Genomic DNA, 22923 nt, shown 5'->3' with positions numbered 1-22923 from the left:
CAAAATGGGAGCATTCAGTGGCATTTTTAATCTTTCAAAATATTTCAAAATGTTAAGTATTATCTCTATTAAAATTTAAAGCTTTTAGTTCCAATATTTAAAGTTTTATAATCTTCACAAATATTTAACTCGTAAGATAACTCAGTTAACTTAACATTGAACTTAAGTTGTTTCTCTCGAGAAAAAGACTATTTGTTTTAAGAAAAGTTTTTCTACTTTAATTTCTTGCTTTTAGAAAATCTTGAAAATAAAATAAAATAAAAGCAAAATCATATCATTTTCAGACAAAACGACCACTGAGCATTTTTATCCTAAACAAAACTTCTTCTCAGCATGGCATACTATACTCCTCTACAAGGCTCAACGTAGTTATGCATGCAATATTAGTTTCTAAGGAAAATTTAATTAAACTTTCTCCTTGGAACTTTTTCAATCTGCACTCCATCAACTAAAGTAGATGTTTTAAAACCCTAACTAAAGATAAAACAAACTAAATACATAAAATGAGGGAAAATAAGATCAAGGTTCAGGTGTGAATTCCAAAACACATACAACAAATGAATCTATACAAAATGTGGAAGAGGTTAGGGATCGGTCAGCTTCTGCAAATATGTAGGTGTAAGTTACAACTTACCAACATTTGCTACCTCCACACACTTGAACCTGCAGTTGCCTTGGAGCAACCAACTTCCTTTCCATCAGCTGTACTTCCACTAAATAGCTGTGAAGAAAATGTTCCATTCTTCCTCACCTTACCTGGAAATTCCTTGCTTAAACTACCTTTCAGGGACAGGTTCTTCTTAACACGATTTCGATTAAGCATGAGCATACCATTGCGTGGAGGTGCATGCAGAGCACCTTCAACACAATCACCCACCTGTACACAGCCCCAAGGTCTGGAAGGTCCATCGCCACGAGATGATTTAAGCCTAGGAAAACCATTAGTCAATCTCAAAAAGCCCCGGTTATCAGGGGAATTTTCCTCCTCCAATTTTACACAAACAGGACAAGGAGGATCGCTTTTCCGTGTCTTTGGTGTTGTTTGCTCCAAGCATTCAGCATGAAATGCATGACAACAAGGAAGAACCCCAATCGTAGGCATGTCTCCACTTCTCACAATGCGACGGGAACTCCAAGGAGATCTCTGCGAGAGAAATCTTTCACACAAGCCACACCTAAATCCATTGGAAGGAAAATGTGGTTGACCAGGCATTTCTAATTCAAATGACTCAGTAACGTCAGCAAACTCCTGACTGCTGCTGGCGCTACTCCAACGCTGGCCATCTCGGAGTGGAGTAGCAGTATCAAACTCTGTAAAATCTGTAACTGCAGGATCAAAGGCATCTCTGGTAGTTGTTAGGTAATTAAAAGACATAGGATGAATGGGTTTAGAGATGAAAGAACGAAGATTAGAGAAATTCCTCTGACAGGATAAATGTGATTTTGTAGCAGACTCAGATTCACTACTTTCCGACAGAGATGATGTTGAGCCCCCACTGTTGGGATTTACAGATGTTCCCTGCATATATATGTCTTCCCTGTTAGCTTATTTCTTAAGACAAACACATCAGAAATAATTGCCCAACTAAAGTATCTTTTAGCAGTCCTTAACCGGAAACCTACCTCCTTACTGGGAGTAAAAGATACCCTGCCCGCAGAAGGATGAGGATCTATCAAAAGTACAAATGAGAAGGGAGCAGTTCAATACGCAGAAGTAACAACAAACAAGTTTATAGCGAAAGAATAAACCACAAACAAAATTGAGTGCTTCAGTTTTATTGTTACTAATATCAGCATGACTTAACAGTTCCATCAATTGCTACCTTATTGAGACACATTATCAAACAGACAAATTATGATCCAAAACTCAACATCCTCAAGGAATCGAATAATGTCATGATTCACAAGAAAAGGAAAATTATTAATTGAGTTTCAATAATTAAAAAATGAAAAAGTTAAAGCTATATAATTTAGAGGCAGAATTATAAGAAATCATGACTCAATTCTGTATTGAGACCAGATTTGTCAATGTATGGGTTTCCTCTTGTCATGCTACAGAAGACCTGACAATTCATAGAAATACTAGTTCAGCTCTCTACCATTTGATGTAAGCCCTAACTCTACAAACAAAAAAATGACCAAAAACATGTTTACTGTTTACCGTTTCATTGCTTCAAACTAATTGTCAAAGGCATAACCATAGCAAGAACATAATGAGTAGAGAAAAACTGTTTTTGATAATAACCAGCAAGATTGTTGAGCACTTTTTTTTTCCCAAACACCTTTTCAGTAGGACGGAACTCAGAAGCAACTTAATCGGTAGATTATGAAAGTGTTCTGTTTTTGTTTTCTATTTTCACTTTTGATTACAAAAATGTCACTTCGGCTTTTCCTTTTATTCTATACTTTTTAAAAATTATGAAACAAGGTGCAAAACAAAGTGGCTTCCATATTAAATGGTAATGGCAGAAAATAAACACACATTGAACTACCACTCATACAATACAATAACTTATACTACGCAAAAACTATTATATATAGAATACAATACAGCTAACTACCACTCATACAATTGGCTATTTATACTTTGTTTCTGTTTCACTAGGCTGTAGACAAATAGGATCGCATGTAAATGAATTTTTTTACCTTTTTTATTATTAAAAAGACCTTTCTGAAAGCAACCTCTTTAGAGACTAACAGCCCTAAGAGCATTAAGGCTCCATTATCTTGTATGCAAACCATCTTTTACAACCACATTGCTACGTGTGGTTTATATACATCTACATTATACTACTTTGAAAATTCATATATAAGGATTTACCTTTCCGAGCTGAATTTCCATAATTGTCAATACTGATTTCTTGTATTGCAGGAGGAGTCCACTGAGGACCCTGAGAAAGGTCAGATGGACTGCTAAGGAGAATACCAGTACCATCTGAAGCAGAATAGTGAAGATCATATAGGTGGTTGCCTCTGACCCAGCTCCCACTCTCTTTATCATTTGATGATGTAGAAGACCCGTAGAGTTGAACGCTGTCATTCACACTATACTGCATCCCTTCAGACTGGAATCTGAAATCCCACCTCGTTGGAGGTGGCGAAAAACTTGAATTCGTTCGCCAGAAGGGTTCATTTGGACCCATAGACCAGTCCCTACTGCCTGCATTTGATCCATGTGGCCTTGAAGCCACACAACAAAGAGACCCCGTTTTAGCTATTTTCTCAGAATATCACAATAAACCCAATTCTGAACGCCTCCAATCCAACTATTTCAGTCACTGATCAACTACTTAATCGATAACAGAAGAGGGACACTTCCAAAAACAAGTTCCAACTCCTCAAGCCAAATAATTCAACACTCAATAGCTTCCACCTTCAACCTACACGTCTAATAGAAACTAAATTCCACCTCCAGCAAGAGCATCACCCTAAAAACTCTACAATCAAAAAAAGAAAAGAACCGCATTCACCATTTAGATAAAATAGAGAGAACATTATTATTTCAACCACCAAAAAGAAAGAGGTAAAATACAGTAAACAAGTAAAGCTAGTCTCGGAAATCACATTAAGCCATAAACATCAAATTAGTTGACAAAATGTAATAAAATTCAAAAGGTAACATCTAATCACAGAAACATTATTCTAAAAAAATCACTAAAGCAAAAACAAGCACAGCGATAAACATCATATTAGTGTATCAGTTACCAAATAAATTCAAAAAGTGACATCAACCAAAGAAACATAATAGTAAAAAAATTCTAAACTCGGTTACTAAAGTTAAACCAAACATTCACACAAAGAATACCAATTAACAGAACTACACAGAAACCACGTCTAAAAATTTTCAAATGTTACTTTACCAAATATAGAGTAAATGCAAATAAATAAAATCTATAGTGAACTTCTTTTTAAAACAGAAAAACAAAATAGTAGAAACCAGAACACAATAGAGCATATGAGAAAGCCAGAAAAACACGGGAGAAACCGAACCTCGTACCGCACACGTGACAGTAACGGCACGTGCGAGTTCTGGAGTGACAGAAATTGCTTTTTACGTCTTCAATTTTTAGAGGAATTGCATTGTTGTATAGTTTGATTGTAAAGGCGCATTGTGCGAAGCGGAGAAGAGAGTGAAATTGTGAAAACCCTAACTAACCGAACAGAGGAAGAAGAAGAATACGAAAGCAAGTGGTTGAACAGCTGGCAACGGCATCTTTTCTTTGTGTTGTTTCTAATGAACTGTTTGAACTTTAAACGCGCCGTTTCCACTTTCTGGAATCTCCTTTTAATTATTATTCATTTTTGCATGATCATAAGCATTGATGGATTTTTTTTATTCTAATTACAAGGTTTTGTTGTTTTAGTACAATGTCACTAGTTTTAAATGTTTTCCAACACTGTCACTCAATAATTTTAAAAAATGAAACAAAATTTCAATTATGTAAATTCATCATGAAATTTTGTTTTTAACTATTTTAGCAGTCAAGTGATAATTCAAGGACACGTTCACTTTGAGAAGGGATGTTTTTATATTTAATTTAATTTTGAAATTATTTATATGAAATATGAAATATGAAAATAATAATTGAATTAATTTTTTTTCTAAATTTATGAAAATAATAAATAAAGTCATCTTTTTATAATTGAAGAACTTATCAAAGCTCTTATTTATTTAAGTGAAACATGACATAGATAGTTTTTTAAGCAAAAGCTAGGTGCTGCTGATATAATATGTACAGAGACCTCTTGCCTTTTAGCTAAAGCTTTAACTTTACCAAAGGAATCTTATGCTTTTTACTGCCATGTTTATACTTACAAATGAGCTTCAATTATTATTAAAGTTAATTGTTTTAAGGGGAAATTTCTTAATAATTTTAAATAGAAGGGTAAATATTTTTTAATACTACCATTTTCTTATTTGGATTAAGAGTAGGGGTAGCAAAACACATATTAACATTGATTTGATACACCTAACAATGGTAAAATGATTTTAAAAAGTGAATTTTTGTAATTTTTTGAAAAAGAAGAAAATAAAAAAAAAGTAGTGTAAAATGAATATAAGAAAAATTATGTGTATCAAAACATATTTTTCTTAGATTAATATTAATACACTTACTTTACCAAATTTGCAAATGTCTAAAAAAAACAAAAAACAATAGTTAAAGGAAGTAACCAAAACCAACCAACACTTGAATTTGTCGTTTTCTATTATCATTAGTCATAAACATTAAGCAATTGTGCTTATAATTAACACCCAACGAAATAGAAACTTCACCTACCACACCATAAGGTGGGTCCAATGCGTGATCAAACGACAGCAAAACTCCATTAGCTGGTTAATAATAGGAGCTTACATTAAATACAAATTATAGAAGTATAGGTTGATGAATGTGCAATTATTCAATGATGATGTTTGTTTGATACAAGGTGGTTAATCATGGTACCATAGAATTGAAAAATGATCCTGCGAGTGACTATTTGATGATAATGTTTATAGCAGTTGGTACTTGTACAATGAAGACAAGCAGAGACACGGATCATAACAAAGGGAAAGGTAAACCAATTATCATAGACTCCAACACACCATTCAGATGTATAAAAACAAATGAGTGCAACAACAAACTAACCAAGTTCTTGTTAAGTCATGTTCACATCAAATTAGCACATTATACAAGAAAATCCTCTTTCTTTCTTATACATGTCAATCCTCTCTGTTCGTTTTTAATTGTTCATCTTTGCTTCAAATTTTGTTTATAATTAACTGTCTAGAAGCTCAAGACCATATAAATTCCCCCTTGATCAATTATACTTTTTCTTTTGAAAAGTTCTAAGAGAAGTAAAAAGGAGTGAATGAATTGGAATTTGCATGAGTTCATTAATACAATAGTGTAAATATAGTCCAGTTTTATCTGCTAATTATTTGGTGGATAATTTATTGTTTTTCACCTTTCCATTTAACTTCACATTCATCAATAAAATTTACTTTATTCTCAAAAAATAAAATTTATGATGATCGCATTAAGTTTACATGAAGAAAAATGAAAAATAGGTAAATACTCTCAAAAAATCAACTAAAAAACTGTGATAGTGTCTCACCAAAAAGAAAAAAAATGCTGGCACTTGAATCATAGAGAAATTTGAAGACCTTTTTAATAGCACACAAAATTTTCTAGTGGTAAAAAATTTAAGATTTATAACTGTAAAGAAAAACCTATTTTCATTGAAATAAGGACAAAAAAAATGCTTTTGGATACTCTATTTCACCAGACTGCTCTTTGATGTAAGAGAAACACTTGATATTTTATTGCAAATATAGAAGAAAAGATGAAAATTGACACTTTTATTGCATATAGAGAAGACATATTATTGTAAGTGATTTTCTGTTTAAAAAAAATTATGTAAGCTAATGTTTTCATTGGTTTGTGAAACTAATCCTTAAACGTCACATATATATACTAAATAAGAAACAGAGGGAGAATAGAATATGCTTGATTTTCTAAAAACATGCCCAACAATAGTAAGTGTTGAAAATATCACATTCACAAGTAAGATAACGGAGTATAAAAGTAAAAGACAACCTTTAGGAACAGTTTTTTGAATTAAGTTAGAAACAAAATTCAAATTTTAAGAAGTTACCTGTTTCAATGTAAGCTTCGAGAATATAAAGAGGGGCACTTTACATGATGATCAAAGCATACATAGCCTCTAACTCAACCATTTTTGCAATACACATGATCAATGCATGTTGAACTAACACTGATTTTGTAAGGACACACATGTGTGTAGATAGATTCTACACAGCGAAGCTTCACAGTTAGTCACAAGACTTTTGTGTTGAAACCTGCAACTCTAGTGAAGAACCTGAATATGGCTAATATATTTTCCAAGCTATGAAGATGGTAGGCTAAGAGGTTCAAAGACACGCTTTGATTGATACTACTTGTAAGCTACTCCATATGCATGGGGGTTTATAAATGTAGCACTAGACAAGAATGCCATGTTAAGCTCAACATCTGAAAATCCGGCTCTGGATATATTGTTTCCGGTTTCCCTAGAAAGGTGACACCCATCTGCAAGTGTCCGTTGCAGAGGATCAAGAACTCTCTGTATAAATTTGAGAAAAGTTCCATCTGCATATGTCCATGGAAACACAAAAAATTAACCAAAATTAAGCTATTTACTAAGTTCACTAGTCCGTTTAAAAGTTCCGTTTCACCTTTTGCAGCCACATGTTCTACAAACACATAAAGTCCACCAGGTCGCAGCACCCTCATCACTTCTGCATGCAAAAGTGCCAATGATTTGGATGATAAACTTCAATTTTAAAAATGCTACACAAAAATGAATCCTGAATGTTTAGCCAAAATTATGTCGAAGTTTCACTACAGATAAAACTAATTTTAAATATATAATAATATACAAACCTTATCTTACAAGGTAGTTTTATAAGTTTAAATTAGGCTTAAAGTCTCTTTCTTAACATGGGATCAAAGTCATGGGATCAAAGTCATGTGTTAGATTTGAAATCTCTGTGGCCTCTAAATACTTTTTAAAAAACTGAAAGCAGCATGATAAACAGGTTTAATGTGAAAATTTATACATGAGAAAATTGTTGAGTTGATAAGATCAATTTCCCACTGTACAGTCTAATTTTGTAATCTACGTATTATGACTGTTTTATCATGTAACTAAAGTTTTCATGATATTTATAATTGTTATTTGCTACATACACAACAATCCATGGTTCTTTATCTAATAGCTTAAGCTCTTGCTTATGGTATTACTGTACAACCAAGTGATCTAGAGTATTGATCCTCATCGTCCACATTCTTATGACAAAAAAGGTTGAAATATAGAATAGGATGGGTGGACCTGCAAATTTACCATGCGTCATGCCTAAAGAGTTCTTAAAGATGTTAATTAAAACCATCATGTACTATCATCCATCATGTAAAACACGCTGCCTTTTTTTTCATTCTTCTCTCTGTCAAGCATGCAACAAAACAAACTTTCTTCTCTCTCCAGGTTCTGCTCTCATTCCTCCAAATCTCATCTTTCCAAAATCTGATCACACCTTGTAGTAGATGAGGAGCTAAGGGTTATTTTCAATCCGTCAGTTTTTCAATTAAAGTTTGTTTGTTCTAAATTTTATTTTTCTCTTTTCTTTTGGAATTGTCATCAATCTTGATGGGTTAGTTGAGAAAAGTGATTCCCTAAATTTGGTTAAGCTTATATTGAATATATGTTATGCTTGGATACTTTGCTCCAGGTCTCTAGATTTTGAGTGATTCTCTTGCTAGAATTGAAAATTACTTGAGAGCAAAGAATTACAAGAGAAGCTATTTCTGTTTTTTTTATAGCACCTTAGGGTAGATGATTTGGAGGTAGTGATTTGGTCACAATGTATTGATTTCTATGCAAGCATTACAATAGGGTTAATTAAGAAAAGTGATCCTCTAAATTTAGCTAAACTTATACTGAAATTTTTGTTATGTTTGGATACTTTGCTCTAGATATTGAGTTATTCTCTTGTTTCAACTAAAAATTACTTGAGAGCAAGGAATTACAAGTAATAGAAGCTATTTCTGTTTTTTATAGCACCTTAGGATAGATGATTTGGAGGTGGTGACTTGGTCACAATACACCCAAAAAGAAGCGAGTTATGTTTAAATAAAATTTGGAGATGGAAATATTCTTTCGTTTCTCTATGGTAAAGTAAGACTAAACTCATGAGCTTATTATCCTAGGTCGGAACAAATTGATAAGAGTTCCTTTTTTCACCCATCCATGTCGGTCCTGTGTGACGACATGGATAGGGTGAAATGAGGTTTCTCGTGCTTTTGGAATAGTGGATCCTGGCAGGAGGCCCGCACGACAGGCTATTAGCTCAATGGTAGAGCACACCCTTGACAATTGCGTTGTTGTGCCTGGACTATGAGGGCTCTTAGCCACATGGATAGTTTAATATGCTCATTGACATCTAACCCTACGATGTGGATCATCCAAGACACATTAGTAAGGCATACTTCTCCTGTTTGAACCGGGGTTTGAAACCAAACTTATCCTAAGAGGACAGATGGTGATTTTATGCAAGGATTATGGTTTATTTGAACACAATTTGAATGTTGAAATTTAATGAGAATGTTCTGAGTTTTTGGTTAAATGAGGATTGTTTTAGACTACTTTGAATTCAACAAGTATTGACATATTTCTTTTTTTAGTACAATAAAACAAATTACAGTCTTGATACAAAAACTTTAATTCTGTTAATTTTGTTTGAACTTAGTTAATGATTAAGGTAATTGAACACATATTTGATCTTTAGTAATCATTACATTTGTTTATTAAAGAAAAAATTAACGTTAATATACAATTAACCTTGAAAGAACTTGTTAGGTCTCTAACTCAGATACCTAACACCAACTTTCTAACAAAGCATTCAATATCAAAAAATGTAAATTGTTTCAATATGGAAACAAACTACACTGCAGCACCAAATCCCAAGGGAACAAAAAATATTTGAACTAAAAGCACTGAAGACTCTAAAAGTTTCATTACCTTTCAGTGTCATATCAACATCTTTAACAGAACACAATACCAGTGTTCCAACAACTGCATCAACAGAAGCATCACTTAATGGTATGGCCTCACCGACCTAAACATAACAAACTTTAAAACTTGAAGACCAATTAACACAAGAAGAAACAGACACTAGATTTAATAAAACAACAATCTAGTGAAAGGTGATTCTTCTAGGAATAACTTCAAATTGGCACAGTGCATGTTCTACTGATTATTATATTAGGTCTACGATGCACAGATACAATATTCATATCTAATAATAACCATACGACCATTTTTAAAATATATGAGATTCAATACTTGCAGAATAGAATAAAATATGTAAAAGAATACATAAAACATAATAGATATGTAGTCACAATTCTGTAAATGTAAATTAAGCGCCTACTTTTCAAAGTACTAAAAACAAATAAAAATTACTATCATAAATTACTGCCTAATACCTAAAAACAGAAATAGTATCATTCCTCAAGCCCTTCTTCAGCACCATCCATAAAGGTATAAATTCCATTTCCAGTTAATCTAGAGATAAGGCTTCTAATTTTCCATTTATACATGCTCATATGCCTCATACAATTGTATTAGATTTTCATAACTTTTTTTAAAGGCTTAGGTACTTCATATATAAGTATATTGAAGTGTCTGATATGTATCTGTTGTCAGATACACAAAGCAAATGCAACTATCTACTAGGCTATGAAATTACAGTTCTGACACGGAATAATGACATTACCTCATCATCCACATTTAGCTTAAACCAGATAGAGCCTATTCTCCACAAGCATTGAAAGTATCTCAAAGAAAGTTTCTTTGCACTGTATTCTAGTAATTAAAGGTTTTGACTAGTAAGCATGGCATGGTTTCTATTCCCATTTTAAAGGGAGGCTTCAAACTAGTAAGAATATCATACATACAGCTTGTATGAACTCAAAATTTGAAGGAGGCAGTCCAGCTGACGAAGCAGAGGATCGAGCATACTTTTCCATCTTTGGGTTTGGATCAATGCCAACGACCTCTACATCAGAACCACTAGCATAATAACTGAGGTTGGGACCAGTTCCAATGCCAATCTCCAAGATTCTTAGACCCTTCCCCTTCAAGTTACTGAAGATTTGAGACTTGTACGTTGCAACCTTACAAGCAATCGCCTCAAACTTAAACTCAGTGCAATAACAACAACAAAAACATAGCACCGCCCAAAACAAAATTATATAAATAAAACTCCAAACAACCCCCGTAAAGAATGAAGAATGTACAAAACACCTCAGCTTCGTAAGACTCGGTAGCCGAATTCATAACCCCAGCATAGAACTCCTCGTACCAATCAGGTCTTGGTGGGTGAAACTTTTTAAGTAAAGCCTACAAACACAAAAACAAAGTAAAATTATAAAAGAATTTTTTTTTTCAAATTACGTCAAGAGAAGCATAATCTTTCGCTAGAATTTGAACCCAAGTTCTGATATTTTCTGTTTTCTGTTATCTGGGTAGGTGGCAAAAGCCCACATACCGTGTAATCAGAATATGGGCCGGTGGCTACGGAAGGTTGAACAGGAAACAAGGTAGTTCCCAATGTTGCAGCTTCAATGAAGTGTCTTCTTCCACAAAAGCATGGTTTGTTGGTGGGTTCCGGTGAGTCATGGGAGAGAAACTCGGCGCTGAGTTTGCTTGGCGCGCCCGAGTTGAACCGTGTCTGAAACTTACGCTTATTGGCGGTTTCATTGATGGAGCAGATGGAAGCTTTGAGTGAGAGGGAAAGCAAGGATATTGCAGCACAATGAACACTCATTTTCGTACTTCAATACTAAAAACACTGAAATCAATTCATATATAATATAATAAATTAGAAAAGTTAATTAATATATTTATTTTTACCAAGAGAAAAGTATTTTGATTGTCAAAATTTGTATTTGTTAATTTAAATGTCAGACGAAAACTTGTTTTAGATACTAATGAGAAACATATTAAATAAAAAATAATTGTTTATTGCTATACATTTTAAAATTTATATGTAAATTCCTTTTTAGTTTCTATAAAATAATTGGTATTTGTAAGGTAAATTTGTAACATTCTATTTAATATAGTTTAAAACTATTAAATAAAATACTACATAGATGATATCTCATAAGTTTCTAAATGTAAATATATAACTAAACTATTATATTTATCCAAAATAATAATGTATAAATATAATGTTATACATCTATTAATGAAGGAACTAAATGTTCACCATAAATGTTACAAAATTTTTCAAAATATAGAAGCTGAACCTAGCTCCTATGACCTATATGTATGCTTGCATCAACATCTCTCACTTGGATAATCATCACATCATTCTTCATCTCTTGACATCGATAAAGGTAAATAAAAGTAGAAAATAAACATAAGCATGAGAGAAGGTAAGTTAAATTACAAAAGAAACAAGCATGCAACAGATAAATTAATTTCATCATAAAATAACATGTTTGAAACATTCATATAATAATGGTTTAATGTCTCAATAGGTCCCTATTTTTGTTCAGAATTTGAAATAGGTCCCTTTATTTTTTGGCGTCTCAATTGGGTCCTTATTTTTGTTAATTTGATGCAAATAAATCCTTTCCGTCAATTTCATCAAACAGCGCTAATGAATGTGTGACGTGACCTGAAGACAGTATTGACACGTGTAAGGCCACGTCACACATTCATTAACGTCGTTTGATGAAATTGACGGAAAGGATTTATTTGCATCAAATTAACAAAAATAAGGACCTAATTCAGACGCCAAAAAATAAAGGGGCCTATTTCAAATTCTGAACAAAAATAGGGACCTAGGGAGACATTAAACCTATAATAATCAAACATACAATTATAGACTCTATAAGCTCAATTATTCGGATACATGCATTTAATATCAAAATCACTCAACACATACGTTTATGGTTTATAAAGTCATTGTCAAATGAGTTTCACTTTATCACTCGCAAAGTTAATCCCCTTCATGCTTAAGCACATTATCTTACCTTCAGAGATCTCTTACTACTCTCAACATATAACTAATTCTACTCTACATGAGTCTGAATGGTTATTAGAATGTTAGGATATTTTCTTACTTGAATCCTTACATCAATGCATACACTAAAGAAACATCACCATAGAATCTCCTTATGAGACTTCTGAAACTACGCCAAACTCATACATTCCTCCATAAAACATGATTTGCACATCAAGTTCCTAATATCAAATAATCACTCATATTTATATTCATCCATACTAATTGATATCATATTCATATCAATTACAACCAACATATATTTTCATACATGTTCATATCCATTAACAATCCTATCATTATCCCAATTTTATACACCATTATGCACATGTTTATTCATCCATAATTTCATCAACCATTCTATAAACAACAATAATAAAAGAAACACAAAACCAGAGAAAGTGAAAAAGAACAAAATAGAACACACAAGAGATTGTGCTAAACGATAATAGAGTGGCGCTCATTGTTGAAGTTGTCGAAAAAAAAGGCGTTTAATGATGGCGCTTAGCGTTGAAGCTCTCGACAAAAGTGGCACTCAGTAGTGTTAACACGTAATTGTAAAAGCCTACCATGAGATGTACCAATCTAACCAAATGCTTAAGTACAACTTCCTTATTCGATCATACACTGAGAAATAACAATTTAACACCAAGCAAAATACATTCGAAATGTCAAACTTAGTCGCTTTACTCATATAGTTCATCAATACATTTAAAGCAACAGACTAATCTCAACATCACATCAAAATTCATTCGCAATCCAAAATTTTAAACAATCAACCATATTTAAAAACATCAAATTTACCTTTTCCACTTGTGAAAGTTCCTCAAAGAATTATACATTCTTAAAACACCTTTAGCTTCTATGTACACACAAAAATACCACAAAAATGATCAAGACATATCATTATGACATTGATTATGCAAGACGAAGCAAATTGGATGCTGAAGAAATACAAAAAACTTGATTTACATGATTGAAGAAATGAAAGGTGAGAAAGGTGAGAACTCTGTTAAGATAAAATCATCTAAGCAAACCTTATTTTGAAGTTTAACAAAAGAAAATGTAAACAAAATAACGTTTAATCGTCTAGAATAAAAGAAAAGAAGCGATAAACGCTACACCTTAAGTACCTTAAACGATATAAGAGTGTTTAACTAGAATAGTGTCTAACGAATGTTTGGCCATCTAGAATAAGCGTTAAACGCTACAAGTTTACTATAATAGCATACTTATTATTAAATAATAAATTTTATCTTCTGATAGATAACTATTCCTGAATTTCATACTAGAAACTCGAAGATATAAATTTTTACAATTCAAAATATCTATGATAAAAACAATGAGCAAGAGATTGGAAAAACAAATCTATTTAAGGCTCATTATGCTATAAGCAATTGGAAATTCAAAGCACATGAAGATCATGGCTTTGAGCACATTTGAAGAATAGTTCTTAGAAAATTTTAGTTTATGTTTCTACGTTTTTAGACTTTCTCTTAGAAATGATTTTATGATTTTAGGCTTGGGTTTTCTTTTAGGATTTTTATGTTTTCTTAAACTTATGTGCTTATGTATAGTGGTACAAAAGTTTATGTAGACACTTTTGAGTCATACTATATGCATTTGCATTATTTGATAAAGAATTATCTTGGTTCTTGGATTAGAACCTTAATTTTTATCAAAGATTAAAATCTTTATCACAAATCTTCATTTTAACTTATCAATTTGTTAGACAGTGATTTCGTCATCCCTATCTTATTTCACATTCTTCTCTGATTTATTTTTGTTGTACCACTTGAGGATTTAAATTTAGAAACAATAATACTTTTTCTTTAGTGTATGATTGTATCATCCGCGTTTGAATTTTGTCTTTTATCTCATTTTTCTATCATATGAAATAAAAAGGAAAGAAACCTATTTTTTTTAATGTTTTGTGTTATGCGCATATTTTGAAATTATTTTTGGTTCATTGTTCTTAGAATTTTGTAAAAAGTAAAATCCTTATGGTTTTATCCAATTTTGTTGAGTTTTTAATTTTTTTGTGTTCAATTGTACATTTCTACATTTCATTCACGGAAATTATCTATTTTGTGTTTTTATATTAATTATATCAATCAACTATTTACTTTAACATTGCATGAATTTTTGAGTTTGAAGGAAAATTTGTTTAGTTTTTTTTGCTTGAATTGCAAAACTAAAAGAAAATAAAGAATAGTGACTTCAAGTTAAAAGATACTGAAAAAAAAAAAGTAAGGATTCAAGAACAAATGAAATATAGTGTGTAGTTTTTAATATGATCATATACAATATAACATTGAATTGGTTAAAAGTGATGTGGGTTAGCTCATGAACCTACAGGCAACTGGGAATGCGAGATGATATGTAACATTATTCAACCCATTTTTGACAAGTGGAACAATTGAGTTCAGCCCATATTTTGTAGGCCAAATATGGGACGGGTCTAAACGGATTGGATTGGATCGACCTACATTGTCACCTTAAAATAAAATTGTATGTATTGTTATAAGTAAAACCTTCATTATATTATTATCTTGTGGAAAACAACGAAACATCCAATTCAAAAATATCTTATTTTAGAAAATTATAATTTGACAAGCCTAGTGAAAGATAACATTTTAATAATAGAAAAATGACAATATTGAGAGGCGAATAGAAAAAGACTAATAGTGTTTTTTTTCCAATTTATAACTAAATCATTTTTATTTCCATATATGCAATAACATACATCCACACGACTCAAACGAAAGCGATCTTGGAGGGGTGACGAACACATTCCTCAATCTTATTCCAAATGGAACTATTCTCCTTATACTTATAACAAAAATATACTTTAAAACACAAATTTTTTACATTCATTTATTATTATCGTTCTTCATTTTTACCTTTTTTTAAAAAAAAATTCACTTTATAAATCAACTACACACCATCGCCGGAGCTAACGTTAACATATTGTTGCAGACGATTGTTCTTGTCGGAGTTCGAGAGTTGTATCTTTCGTTGTTGTGATGGCAAAACGTAAGGGTACATAACATAATCATTCAAGAAAGAGTGGTCAAGTACAAGTAAATATCCAATTTCATGCATCGTCACACTCTCCAAGTCCAGAACATCATTCTCCCACGACAAGCTGTTGTTTTGACTGGGCAGCGCCCAGGATATGTTGCCAGGTTCTCTCTTTTCCTCTATCACACCTCTCTGTTTTCTTTGCAACCATGAATGGTGACAATGATCCATCTCTTAATGTTCATAGTTTTCTATATTTACATCCCAATGAAAATCCAGCTATGGCCCTTGTATCCCCTTCGCTTGATTCTACGAATTATCATTCTTAGAGCAGATCTATGATCACTGCTCTTAGTGCCAAAAACAAGGTAGAGTTCATCAATGGCAGTGCTCCACAACCATCACAGTCTGATCGAACATATGGTGCTTGGATACATTGTAATAATATGGTCGTTTCCTGGCTCGTTTATTCTGTTTCATCGTCTATTCGCCAGAGCATACTTTGGATGGACTGTGCTGAGGAAATCTGGCGTGACCTAAAATCTGTTAGCTGTTATAATTCAAATTCTCTTTTCTGTTTTAGTTAGTTTAGTTAGTTGCTCTGTTTCAGTACCTTCTGCATGCCTTTATATTACATGCAGACGTCCCTGTATAATGCTAGCATTTTTGATTTTAGCTTTTTCTCAGTAAATCCCTCGAGTTTCTTTTTCGTTTGTTCCATTAGTGGTATCCAGAGCCTGGTTCTCTTACCTTGGGCGTGTGGGTTTTTCGTGGGTTCTCTCCTGTTCGTTGTTGTGTCCGGTGGTGTCTTTCTTGTTGTTCAAGATTATTGTTCTTGGCTCGTGAGAATGGCTGCTGATCTTTCATCATCACAACTTCCAATTTTAACAGATAAAAATTGGAACCGCTGGAGCACCCAGATGAGGGTGGTGTTTCGTGTGCAAGGTGTAAGTGGAGTCATTGAGAAGACAGAGGATGATTCTTCCGGCAGAGAAGGACAAGAAAAGGAGTTCAAGCAGAAAGATGATAAAGCGTTGATGCTCATTCATCAATGTGTTGATGACGTCCATTTTGAAAAGATTCAGAACGCGTCTACAGCTAAAGAAGCATGGGGTATTTTGATGCGATGTTATTCGGGAGGAGAAAAAGTGAAGAAGGTGCGACTTCAAGCACTCAGAAGACAGTACGAGCATCTGGAATTGGAGGAAGGTGAACGAATAAATGAGTTTTTTAGTCAAGTCATAACGATCAAAAATCAAATGAAAGCCTGTGGTGAAGAGATTACAGACACGATGGTCATCGAGAAAATCATGAGGTCGTTACCGGAAATGTTTGACCACATAGTTGTTGCCATTGAGGAATCAAGGGATGTTTCTAAACTCAAGATTGAGGAACTTCAAAGTTCTTTAGAAGCCTATGAAATGAGGAAGCTTGAAAGGAAATCTAAACGTGATGATCAAGCTCTGAAAGTCAGATATGTAAAAGGAGAAGAGAAAAGGAAGATCAAGAAATGGGAAGGAAAACCAAGAAAAGGGAAGTGGAAGAAAGAAGGAAATAACGCTGATAATGAAGAACCGGATGAGAAATCCGATACTAGTACATCTGATTCAAAAGACAAGAAAGGTTACAAGAAAAGCTGGAAAAAGAAGAAAGATAAAAGGAATATAGAATGCTTCAATTGTCATAAGTACGGTCACTTTGCGTCTGAGTGTTTTCCAGAGAAATCCAAAGAGAAGAAGAGCAAGGAGAAAGAAGCGCATGTTGCTGAAGAAGACTCGGACACAGAGACAACGCTAACTCTGATGGTGTTAACAGCAACAGAAGGTACAAATTCTTTAAACAAGACCTGGTATCTCGACTCTGGATGTTCAAATCACATGACATGCAACAAGGAGTGGCTCGTGAATCTTAAACAGACCAAGAAGAGCAAAATTAAATTCGCTGATGATAGCACATTAAAGGTTGAAGGTGCAGGAGATGTGGTGATTAATAGAAGGAATGGTTCTCAGGTAGTTATCTCAAATGTGTTGTATGTTCCTGATATGAAATGCAACCTCCTTAGCATTGGACAATTGGTTGAGAAAGGTTTTACTGTGTTTATGGGAAATCAAAATAAGGTTGAGCTATACGACAGCAAAAATAGATTAGTCTTGGTTAGCAAGATTTCTCAGAATAGAACATTTCAAGTATGTTTCGATGGAACCGAGAATATACAATGTCTATCAGCTGTTAAGAACGAGGAAAGTTGGAAGTGGCACTTACGATATGGACATTTAAATTTCAGAGATTTGAAAAGGCTCGAAGAAAAGGATATGGTAATAGGTATGCCACATTTTTTTATACCAGATGATAATTGTAAATCTTGTTTGGCAGGCAAGCAACCCAGAAAAGCTTTTCGATCTGAAATAGAGATGAGATCAAAAGGATGCCTTGATATCATACATGCGGACACTTGCGGTCCTTTAGATACACCATCCCTTGGTGGAAATAGGTATTTTATCGTGTTCGTGGATGAATTCAGCAGAATGTGTTGGGTTTATATGATCAAATTGAAAGGAGAAGCTCTTGATGTGTTCAAGAGGTATATTGCTGGTGTGGAAAGAGAAAGTGGAAAAACGTTGAAGGTTCTTAGAACTGATGGTGGAGGTGAGTTTACCTCTCATGCGTTTGAAGATTTCTGCCAAAAGAAAGGTATAAGTCATGAAGTTACTGCTCCATATACCCCACAACATAATGCTCTTGTAGAAAGAAGAAACCGCACTATCCTGAATACTGCAAGATGTTTGATGAAAGAAAAGAACGTGCCACGTGATTTCTGGGCAGAGGCAGTTGCTACAGCTGTATATCTCTTAAACAGATGTCCTACAAAGCGTATCAAAGGAAAGGTGCCTCTCGAAGTATGGACAGGTAACACACCTTCTGTAAAGCATTTAAAAATCTTTGGTTCCCTTGCGTTTGTTCATGTTGCAGATCAGAAACGTACCAAACTTGAAGACAAGAGTGAACCTATGGTGTTCATGGGATATCATTCCACGGGAGCGTACAAGCTCTACAATCCAAAGAAGCAAAAAATGGTCATCAGCAGGGATGTGCTTGTGTTAGAAAAGGAAACCTGGGACTGGAGCAGCATGCATAAGAATCCTAAAAGAATCGTGATACGAGAAACTCTCGAAAATCTTGAAGAAGAAGAAGGAACAAAGGTTGTACCTGAAACTGAGGATGACCCTGCTGAGAACATCAGTGTTGAAGTTGGTAATCAACGACCAAGAAGGCAGATTGTGAGATCCTCAAGACTCTCCGATTATGAGACATACTCAGATTCTGCTATTGATGAGGAAGGGAGTCTAATCCACATAGCTCTAATGGCAGAGGCAGAGCCTGTGAGTGTTGATGATGCACTTAAACAATCTGTTTGGAAGAATGCAATGGTGGAAGAACTTAACTCCATTGAAAGGAACAACACGTGGCGCTTAGTTGATCTCCCACCTGGAAAATGTAGCATTGGTGTCAAATGGATATTCAAGAGAAAACTAAATCCAGATGGCTCGGTGTCAAAGTATAAGGCACGTCTCGTTGCCAGGGGATTTTTGCAGAAAAAGGGCATTGATTTTGACGAGGTCTTCGCACCAGTGGCGAGATTGGAAACCATTCGTATGGTGGTGGCAATTGCTTGTGCTCGAAGATGGCAGATCTATCAGCTTGATGTCAAGTCTGCTTTTCTTCATGGAGTGTTGGAAGAAGAGGTTTACGTACAACAACCTCCAGGTTTTAAGATTAAGAATGATGAGAGAAAGGTCTATAGGTTGCAGAAAGCCTTGTATGGTCTACGCCAAGCACCCAGAGCTTGGAATAAGAGGATTGACTCTTCTCTAATAAATCAAGGATTTGAAAAATGCAAGGTTGAACACAGTGTCTACGTGAAAGAAACATCAAAAGGTAATATGTTAATTGTTTGTTTATACGTAGATGACTTACTTGTAACAGGATCAAGGCTGGAGGATGTAGATAAATTCAAGATGAACATGAAAAGAGACTTCGATATGACAGATTTGGGAGAACTTTATTATTTCCTCGGGATGGAGTTCACACGGTCTGAAAGAGGTATTGTTATGCACCAACAGAAGTATGCAAATGAAATACTTGAGAGATTCCAAATGCACCAGTGCAATGCAGCTCAAAGTCCTTTAGAGGCAAATATAAAACTTGGGAATAACGATGCTGAAGAATATGCAGATGCCACAAAATACAAACAGGTTGTTGGGTCATTAAGATTTTTGTGTAACAGTAGACCTGATTTAATGTTTAGTGTAGGCTTGATAAGCAGGTTCATGTGCCAACCAAGGAAAAGTCATATGGACTCTACCAAGCGTATTCTCAGATATGTAAAAGGCACCACTGGCTATGGAATATTGTTTCCTTTTGGAAACCAGGAAAGCTGTTTGAAGGTCACAGGTTTTTGCGATTCTGACTATGGTGGTGACACTGTTGAGAGGAGAAGTACTTCCGGGTTCATATACTTCATTAATGGAGCACCCATCTCGTGGTCATCCAAGAAGCAAACTGTCGTTGCTCTGTCCAGCTGCGAAGCCGAGTATGTTGCAGGTTGCTATGCTGCATGCCAAGGAGTTTGGATTGAAGAATTATTATCTGAGCTGAGAATTGTTCTGGAAGAACCTGTGGAACTGAGAATAGACAATACTTCAGCCATAAACCTTGCCAGGAATCCTGTCAGCCATGGGAGGAGCAAACATATTGAAGTGAAATTTCACTTCTTACGTGATGTTGTTAACAAGGAAAGGATCAAGTTGACATACTGCAGGACTTTGGAACAATTGGCAGATCTATGTACCAAACCTTTAGCCATTGATAAGTTCGTGAATATGCGATCAAAAATTGGAATGGTGTCCTTCGAGAATTTGAATTAAGGGAGAGTGTTAGCTGTTATAATTCAAATTCTCTTTTCTGTTTTAGTTAGTTTAGTTAGTTGCTCTGTTTCAGTACCTTCTGCATGCCTTTATATTACATGCAGACGTCCCTGTATAATGCTAGCATTTTTGATTTTAGCTTTTTCTCAGTAAATCCCTCGAGTTTCTTTTTCGTTTGTTCCATTAAAATCTCGTTATTCTCAGGGCGATCTCCTTCGTATTTCTGCTCTGCAACTAGAGGCATCTTCCATTAAACAAGGTGATTTGTCCGTCACAGATTTTTTTACTCAACTTCGAATTATTTGGGATGAATTGGAGAATTTTCGACCAGATCCTATTTGCACCTGCAATGTTAAATGCACCTGTAAAGTTTCTTCTACTCAATGTAAGCTTGAAAATCAAGCTATGCAATTTCTTTGTGGGCTTAACGAATAATACGCTAATGTTCGTTCTCATATTCTGTTGTTGGATCCGCTGCCTCCTATCACCAAAATTTTTTCTTATGTTGCACAACAAGAACGACAGCTCACTGTCACTGACCCTTTCACTACTGAGACCAGGCATGGTTCTATTAATGCTGTTGGTGCTAATTCTAATTGCAATTTTTGTGGTCATTCTGGACATACTAAAAGCTGGCATAAATATGAATATTTTCTACGCTTTTTTTTTTTTAATTTTATCTTTAAAATTTGAATTTGTTGATTTTGTTTCCTTTGGAATAACATTTTAGTTGATCTTTATAAAATAAAATATCTCATATTTTGCTGAAACTGTGATTAATTTTTAATTTCAAATATTTTTCTAAGACATAATTATTAATTATAATAAAATTCGATGCAATCTAAAAATTATATCTTAATACGTATATGATAACTTTTAAGAAAAGTGAACTACCAGTTTATAGTGTTTCTCTTCCTCCATCACTTAATAAATTCATCTTATTTTTCAATTTATAGTGTTCTCTTTTTTTTTTCTGCATAAATATGTATTTTTCCTTTTTGTAAATTTGATAGCATGTCATAACCGGATCGCGACAGAATCATAACCGGAAAAAATAAATTTAGAAAAAGAAGTTTTGAAGTTGTTACTATATTTTATTATGAAAAATTATAAAAAAACATAAAATAAAATAAGACATAATCTATGAAATTCGAAAATCACTTATACATACGAAAAGTATTAGTATCTTATCGTGTCAGTACAAAAGTACGACGTAGTTTTTAAAATGTTTAAATTTTCTAAAATTACACTGTAAGAAACAAAAATATTTCTTTTGGTTTTAACCTTCAGACAAAAATTGACATTGTTTTTATGTATTCCCATTTTAGAATGAGGAATCACCTCTATATAATTCTTTAAAAGATTATTTATTTGAAAATGTTAGTATTTTTAGTTTTTGTAGATTTTGTATTTTTTTTATATTTTTAACATGACTGAGAAAAAAAGATAATTATTTAATTGTTAAGGCAGGACGATACAAACACTAGGACGGTGCATATGATCACACTAATGCTTATACTCTAATGAATGTGAAAACATTTTTATCTTTCATTTTAAAATTTAATTTTATAAAAAAAAGTAAACACACTAGTACAAAAAAGACTTTGATGTCTAGCGTTCAATGTCGTAATACGTAAAAACCAAGGTAAAAAATGACTTGTGACGTTTTTGTAAATAAATGTTAAATTTTGACGTTGAAATTTATATTTTTTTGACATCATATGATCATTAGATGTCAAAATTCTCAATTTTCGACGTCATATTGGGAAAATTTGATGATAATACTTGGTGCGAAGGTGAAAATATAGCTATGTAAGACATTAAATGTTCTAGTCAAAGAAGTATAAGACATAGGAATATCACTTTAGAGATGTTATATGCTAGTGAATTCATTAAAACTTTAGGTAGGAATGTAAAAATTTATTCACTTTATCTTTGTGTGAATCCTTCTTCTCTGCTCAAATCCTTCATAGACAAAGTTTTGGGTGACCAACACATGTAATTTTTATTTTATTTTACAGACGAACCCACCTTCAAGAAGGTTAGTTTCATTTTTTTATGAATTTTTGTTTTTGTTTTCGTTTTTTATGGACTATAAATGGGTTGAACTTGTTGTTATTGTTAAACTTGATTCTTGTTCATACACAATATATATTCATACTTAGGATAATACTGATAGTATATTTTAACGAGCTCCAAATTATTTGAATTTCTTTTTAAAAGCACCAAAAAAATCATAAGAAACTTTCAAAAAAAAAATTACATCAAAATTTAAAATCTGTGAAATAAATTTTAAATTCATTTTTAATTAAGCCAATGCTAATTCACCAATAATTTTTAAATTCATTTTTAATTTAAAACAGT

The 22923-nt window shown here is 33.4% G+C and overlaps 2 protein-coding genes across 5 annotated transcripts; both read right to left on the bottom strand.

Annotated features, from left to right (window-relative positions):
• Positions 1-475: 475 nt before the first annotated feature.
• On the bottom strand, positions 476-4234 carry LOC124827571 (RING/U-box superfamily protein). Of its 3 annotated transcripts, XM_088108211.1 has the most exons (5): positions 3991-4234; positions 2822-3437; positions 1624-1670; positions 1429-1519; positions 476-1326 (listed from the first exon to the last, which is right to left on the bottom strand). In XM_088108211.1, exons 2-5 carry the CDS (start codon positions 3141-3143, stop codon positions 644-646), a joined length of 1143 nt encoding a protein of 380 aa, XP_087964337.1. In that variant the 5' UTR covers positions 3144-3437; positions 3991-4234; the 3' UTR covers positions 476-643. The 3 variants fall into 3 exon arrangements, with proteins under 3 accessions (XP_087964337.1, XP_047156605.2, XP_047156606.2); XM_047300649.2 differs by having other exon boundaries at positions 476-1519; positions 3991-4231; XM_047300650.2 differs by having other exon boundaries at positions 476-1519; positions 3998-4231.
• A 2327-nt stretch (positions 4235-6561) lies between these two features.
• On the bottom strand, positions 6562-11376 carry LOC124827570 (uncharacterized). Of its 2 annotated transcripts, none has more exons than XM_047300647.2 (6): positions 11090-11376; positions 10846-10941; positions 10497-10715; positions 9559-9655; positions 7217-7279; positions 6562-7130 (listed from the first exon to the last, which is right to left on the bottom strand). In XM_047300647.2, the coding sequence occupies exons 1-6, from the start codon at positions 11366-11368 to the stop codon at positions 6937-6939; spliced, it is 948 nt and encodes a 315-aa protein (XP_047156603.1). In that variant the 5' UTR covers positions 11369-11376; the 3' UTR covers positions 6562-6936. The 2 variants fall into 2 exon arrangements, with proteins under 2 accessions (XP_047156603.1, XP_087967237.1); XM_088111111.1 differs by having other exon boundaries at positions 6957-7130; positions 7217-7331.
• Positions 11377-22923: the final 11547 nt, after the last annotated feature.

This window comes from Vigna umbellata, chromosome 3 (assembly GCF_029865625.1).
Source record: "Vigna umbellata cultivar VRB3 chromosome 3, Vumbellata_1.0, whole genome shotgun sequence".
Classification (NCBI taxonomy): Eukaryota; Viridiplantae; Streptophyta; class Magnoliopsida; order Fabales; family Fabaceae; genus Vigna; species Vigna umbellata.
The sequence above is the reverse complement of the archived record's forward strand: the minus strand, read 5'-3'. Positions and strand labels throughout refer to the sequence as shown.

What these genes read in the sequence shown, in the direction of transcription:
- LOC124827570 (XM_047300647.2), bottom strand. Translation starts at nt 11,368, where the DNA reads ATGAGTGTTCATTGTGCTGCAATATCCTTGCTTTCCCTCTCACTCAAA. An exon ending in GCCCATATTCTGATTACACG is followed by an intron (nt 10,942 to 11,089) that starts GTATGTGGGCTT and finishes TTGTGTTTGTAG; the next exon opens with GCTTTACTTAAAAAGTTTCA. An exon ending in TGTTGATATGACACTGAAAG is followed by an intron (nt 7,280 to 9,558) that starts GTAATGAAACTT and finishes TTTTGCATGCAG; the next exon opens with AAGTGATGAGGGTGCTGCGA.
- LOC124827571 (XM_047300649.2), bottom strand. Translation starts at nt 3,143, where the DNA reads ATGGGTCCAAATGAACCCTTCTGGCGAACGAATTCAAGTTTTTCGCCA. An exon ending in TGGAAATTCAGCTCGGAAAG is followed by an intron (nt 1,671 to 2,821) that starts GTAAATCCTTAT and finishes TACTTTTGATAG; the next exon opens with ATCCTCATCCTTCTGCGGGC. An exon ending in CTTTTACTCCCAGTAAGGAG is followed by an intron (nt 1,520 to 1,623) that starts GTAGGTTTCCGG and finishes ATATATATGCAG; the next exon opens with GGAACATCTGTAAATCCCAA.